General features: G+C 43.6%; 1 protein-coding gene across 2 annotated transcripts in view; it reads left to right on the forward strand.

The window, feature by feature from the left end:
• Positions 1-6,000, forward strand: part of Lrrc8c (leucine rich repeat containing 8 VRAC subunit C) — a 94,396-nt gene that overhangs the window by 60,956 nt on the left and 27,440 nt on the right. The window contains exon 2 of one of the 2 annotated variants that reach the window (XM_008826810.2): positions 3,457-3,598. In XM_008826810.2, the coding sequence (XP_008825032.1) occupies positions 3,461-3,598 (138 nt within the window). In that variant the 5' untranslated portion in view covers positions 3,457-3,460. Of the gene's footprint in view, positions 1-3,456; positions 3,599-6,000 lie in introns of those variants that run through there. The other variant, XM_029560466.1, reaches the window with a different exon arrangement.

Genomic DNA, 6,000 nt, shown 5'->3' on the forward strand with positions numbered 1-6,000 from the left:
CAGTAAATTTGCAGTTTACCATGGGCATCCAGTCACCCTGCATGGTCCTCATCTGCAGGCACCCTTGGCCACCTTCTTAGGGAAGTGATTAGCACAGTTCCCACCCCCACAAGAACTCTTTCCCCCACAGAAGCTGGCACACTTGGCTCACTGCTACCTCCCTGTTGTTCATGTTGTAACTAACCTAGTCAAGGTTTGGCATATCTCAAGAATGAATCTCCACAACGACATGAAAACCATTCAGATATTCATCGCATTTCTAACTGCGTATCTTTGTAATGCCATGATCAGTCTCATGCATTTCAACCCACGTGATGTGTCACAACACATTGAATGCAGACCCAGATCTGAGAATCTGACCATCTTCTATATTTAGATAGTAAAGAGATTGGCAAAAAATAAAAATAGTACCATTTTGTGTTTTGGGAAATTTTATTTCCATACTAAAAATATTGACATGTAATGAGTTTATTTTTTGATAAATTCGTGTTTTTAAATTTTCTTGGGTTTCGTTTCTTACATGGCAAATATTTCAGGGTAAAACTGACGTAAACATTTTGAGATTCTCAAAGTTTTGAGGAGGAACTAAAAGTTTGAGAACCACTGTTCTATACTGGCGCCGCTTCCTGAAATTGTCAGCTGCCTAAGCGAATGAGCCTAGTTCTTTCCAAGCTATAAAGGAGCTTACCATGAAGGAGATAACAACCAAATCTATCCAAGGACAGTAGACTACAACACAGTTACCATTGTTATTGGAGCTGATGAGCCTTACCCCAAACCTGAAGTGAACGAGCATCTGAATCCATTCATTTATTTCTCCAACAGACAGTTGCTCAGGGTGTCTTGCTTTCCAGGAAAACAGTGATGTGAGTATCCAGCAAGATGAAACAGCCTTGGAAGTAATCTTGGAAGTTCAGCTAATGTAGAGAGCCGTCTGTGGCTGTGTCTCAAACAAGAGATTGGAACACATCTTGGGTCAGTGACATGGTCATGGCTTACTGAGAAAAGAGGTCATAAAGTGCCAGGCAATCAAAGTGTGAGCTTTGACATTTTAATGACATTTTAATGACACAGGGACTGTGTGAGGAGATTAGGTTAGCCTGAGACCTGAGTTTTAAGGATACACACGCATAACATAGGCTCAGCTCTCAAAAAGCTCACAGCCTAGTCAAGTATAGAATGGGATGCAATCATAGTAATAGTAGTAGAGTAATAGCAATAGGATAGAATGTGTTTCAGTAAGATGAAGAAATTGCTTCAAATGCTGTGCAATGTCAAGGAAATAGGTCGTAAGCAGCCGTGTTTCTAAGAGCTGAAACTTTCAACATGGTTAAAGAACAAACCCAAAGAACAAAACCCAAATTATTGTTTAAGAAAAACTTGTAAAGCAACAAGATAAAAACATTATATCATTTTTCCAAATTCATGACCACTAACAAATTGAAAGGAGTTTTCTTTTTTCTGGGGTGTTAACTATTTAGTCCTTAATTCAGTGTTAGGGAAGCAAAATCCACGGAACCAAGACCAAGGAGCCTTCCTCCTGCCTCTTATATTGGGACTAGCAAGCGTGGCCGTAGAGAGATTTTGGGGTCTAAAGAGAGCAAAATGGAGAGGTTTTTGTGGCCCTCGTTGGACACCTTTATCCCTGCCGTGAGATTAAGGAGAAAGTATTTCTTCTCTCAGCAGGAGTCCTGGGTCACAGCAAAGTTTAAACGGACATGTGGGAGAACTCAGACTAAGAGGATGGGCCTCCCTTCCCTTCCTGCAGAATGGGCACACCCCATGCATTTAGCTTCAATCCTTTACGTGGAGACAGTTTTAAACAAATTTTCTTTATTTTACTTTGATATTAACACAGTGACTTTAATTTTATAGTTCAATCATATTACTGCAAAGACATTTGGTAGAATTGATCTTTTTATACAATTTCATGTAGATATAGATATATGGTATTGTGATTGTATTCAGTCCGACTACCTCTCATTCCCTCCCACTCCTTCGCAACTAGTCCCTTCCTAACTTCATGTCCCGTGTTTGACCTACTGAGTTTAATTAGGGGTGCTTATATGAAATGGGTAGGAGGTTATTTACTCCAGCACAAGCAATGTGCCATTGGCTACACCATTCAAGAAAATGACACTCCCCCTCCAGCAACCATTAACTACCCATAGCTCCTTGGGGAGCGGGAGCAATGTGGCCTCATGAGCCCCTCCCCATTCCACAATGGAATGGGGAAGGGCTCAGTCTCGTGCAAGTCTTCCAGAGGCATTCACAGTTGCTGTGTGTTCACGAGTGCAGTGGCCATGGCAAAAGACAGTCCTCTGGCTCTTACATCCTCTTAGCCTCTTCTTCCGCAGTGTCCACTGGCCTCGGAGGGGGTGAGATAGATGTAAGAGCTGAGCATTCCACAGTGCTTTTAGAGTCAACCTTTTTGTCCTTTTGTGTCACTGGGACAAGCACTTGGACTAAATCAACTTTGAAAAAAGAAAAGCTTATTTTTGGTTCACGGTCTTGGACATTCTGGCACGTGATCTGTTTGCCTCTTGCTTTGGGGACTGTGGCACAGAAGTACATCATGGCAGGAGCACGTGACAGAGAAGGGCTGCTTGTCTCTCGGCAGCTAAAGCTGAAAGACAGAGGAAAGTACTAGAGGTGCCAGTATTTCCTTCAAGGGTCTTTCCCAGTGACATAATTTCCTTCTACTCAGTCTGACCTCTCAAAGGTTCTGCTACCTCCCAAAAGAACACAGGCTGATGACCACGCTTTCATTAAACACATAGCCTTTAGGAAACGCATCCAAACTCTGGTAACCAGTTTCCAGGGCAATCTGATTTCTCAGAGGGGAAAATCAGGAAAAGTTCGAGGTTCACGGTGAACTATGAAATAGAGAAAAGAACCAGAAACATGTATGTAGACCAAAACGGGGAGGGGCCTGGGGCACTCACCAATCTTAAGATCTAATAAGATCTTAAAGGAGAGTAGCCACATGGTCACACTGTTTCCCTTCCCTGTGGAATAAGCAAAGTGCCTTTACAAATAGGGCTCGGTAAAGCATTCACACAAATGAATACCGAAAAACACTTTTAAAAGAACAAAAATATATTCCAGGAAGGTGAGAAATAGCAAAGACAATTCAAAGGACGGTTCAGTTCTTCACGGTCTATTTGAGGGAAGTGAGGGTCCAGGAAATACCTGGACCATGGTCCTTCCGTCCCTGTGGAGTACAGAGGGAGCTTGGTGACCAGACAGTAGCTCAGGAAAGGCGCCTGCCCTCTCCACGTGGGCCCCCTCATTTCCTCTGATGCTGGTGATTCACCCGCTCTCTGGAAAGCTGGTGTGTCGTGGCTATGGAGCCTCTGCTCCCACTGAGTCGCATCAGCCTTTCAAATGCTGCTAATGATGTCCTGTGTACTGTTTGAAGAAAAACGAAGTCACCAGCACTCTCTCTTTTCTCAGAAACATGATTCCGGTGACAGAATTCCGGCAGTTCTCCGAGCAGCAGCCCGCCTTCCGGGTGCTGAAGCCGTGGTGGGACGTGTTTACTGATTACCTCTCGGTGGCCATGCTGATGATCGGTGTGTTTGGATGTACTTTACAGGTAGGTGCCTGACCCCTGAAGGAATGACAGCTAATCAATGCGTCTCTTAACAGAGCTAGTTTCCTTGGGCTGAGGATGCACCTCAATGGTAAAAATCCTTGCCTAGAATACATGAGGCCCTGGGTTCGATCTCCAGCACTGCTGAGGAAAAGAAAGAAAGAAGAACAAAGAGCTGGTTGTGAGACTTTTCTTTTTCAGCCATGTAAATATTAGGGGTTTCCTGTTGGTGTATGGCATTTGTACCCTGACAGGGAACCTGAAATGCTTATTTAGTAGACTTCCTAATAAGGTAAATATTGTACTTGTAAAACTTCAGTGAGACCAAGAGCTCAAGTAATGTATGATGTCACTAACATCAAAGAGGGTTCCTTGTCTGTATTAGTTCCTTTTCTGTTGCCGTGATAAAACTCCATGACCAAGGTAATTTATAGAAGGGAGAGTTTATATGGGCTTACAGTTCTGGAGGGATAAGAGTCCATCATGGCAGAGGAAGCATGGTAGAGGCAGCCAGAGCAGAAAGCTGAGAGCTTCCATCTTCAAGCACACACAGGAAGCACAGAGTGAGACTGGAAGTTGGAAAACTGTGAACTCTCAAAGCCAGCCCCCAGTGGTGTGCTTCATCCAGCAAGACCACACCTCCTAGGGATCCCATGACCTCCCCAAACAGTGCCACCAGCTGGAGACCATATACCAAGTGTCCAAGTACTTGGGGCTGTGGGGGACATTCCTCATTCAAATCACCAGATTACCTTTCAAAATTGGCTTCACGTTGAAGTATGATATGATGTACATGTCATTTCCATTGTCAAATAAAACGTTTTCCTTTCTTTACCTCATATACTTAAGCCTAAGTTTTCCCTGAAAGGATTAATATTCTGGTGAGATTCCAAGATTTCACTCAAGGTTTAGTTCTGAATTAAAATGTAACTCAATCACAAATATATGCTATATAGAAGCTAATACGTTCAGATCTTGAATATAGATATATTTTTGTGTACCTGCTTTACACCAGGCACCATACTTACAGGACATAGATACCTATATGTATTTGCTTTCTGGGGGAGAACATAATTGACTAGCCACCAGAAGAGGTTGTGTTGCCGTGTGATACAGGATCCACAGGTGGAAAAGGAATGCAGAGCTTGGAAATGAGAAAAGCTAATGGTGGCATTAAAATGTGGAGAACAAGCTGAAGTTGGGAGCAGGAGCTGGGCAGGAGAAGGCGTCAGGAGAGGAGAGGAAGCACCGTCGGCAGTGTGAGAAAGACCACAGCATCCATGGGAAGCTGTCCACTATTGGTAGGATTGGCAGAAATTGATGTCATTCATGTGGAAGTCAGTGCTGTGCCTGTGAGTGGAATCAACCAAGTTGGAGGTGGAGAGAGAGGTGTCAGGAAGAGCACTGAAGAGTGCGGGGAGGAGAGCAGGAGCTGTAAGAACAGGTGGAAAGCAGGAGTATCCCAACCTGAAGGAAGGCGTGGCTAATGACAGCAGGCACTTCTCAACCAATTCACAGACTAAGGAGAACAGTGGCACCTGGGCTATTAGAAATCATGAATGAAGCGGGAACAGAGGCTGTGGTAGATGTGGCTTTCAAGAAGAGCATCTGGAAGAGGAAGAAAGAAGAGAAATCTCTAGAAGCAGCGCAGTGTGGAAACAGAGAGCTTTTAAAGGACATTCTCCTGGATGTCTACTCTTACAGTAACTTGGTTCTTCCTCCTGTCGACCTAAGATGATAGAAGCTGTCATTACCCCAAGGCACACAGAAGGTAAGGAAAAACTTCCTAAGATGGGCAGCAAAGCCCTTAAAAACCCAGGCAATTTGGATCCAAAGCCCTTCTTCCTAATCCCTAACACTGTGCTTGCTCCTTTTATTTGAACACCAAAAGCATTTTGCTGCGGAGCCTGGTGGTGAACATCCATAATCCCAGGACTTGGAAGGTGGAACCAGGAGAACCAAGAATCCTCAGCAACATAGTGAGTTCCAGGCAAGCCAGAGCTACATAAAACCCTGTCTCAAAAACAAAAAGAAAGCACACTTCCCCCTCCCTACCCACTCAGGAGAAGATACAAAGGAGAAGCTAGAGTCTGAAATAGAAGAACGTAAATTTATTCATAAATAAAATAATTGTTGAACACACTGCTTCATGCCAGATTTTGCTCTACTGTGAATTACCAATAAAGGAGGAAAAAAATAAAAGATAAAAACTTTGTGCTAAGATGGCTTAGCAGGTAAAGGTGCTTACTACTAAGCTTGGGAACTAAGTTTGATCCTAGGAACCCACATGATGGAAAGAGAGAACTGACTCCCATCCCAAAAATTGTCCTCTGACCTTCACACATGTGCACATACACACACACACACACACACACACACACACACACACACACACAAATAATAAA

This window comes from Nannospalax galili, unplaced genomic scaffold (genome assembly GCF_000622305.1).
Source record: "Nannospalax galili isolate Female #2095 unplaced genomic scaffold, S.galili_v1.0 scaffold451, whole genome shotgun sequence".
Classification (NCBI taxonomy): domain Eukaryota; kingdom Metazoa; phylum Chordata; class Mammalia; order Rodentia; family Spalacidae; genus Nannospalax; species Nannospalax galili.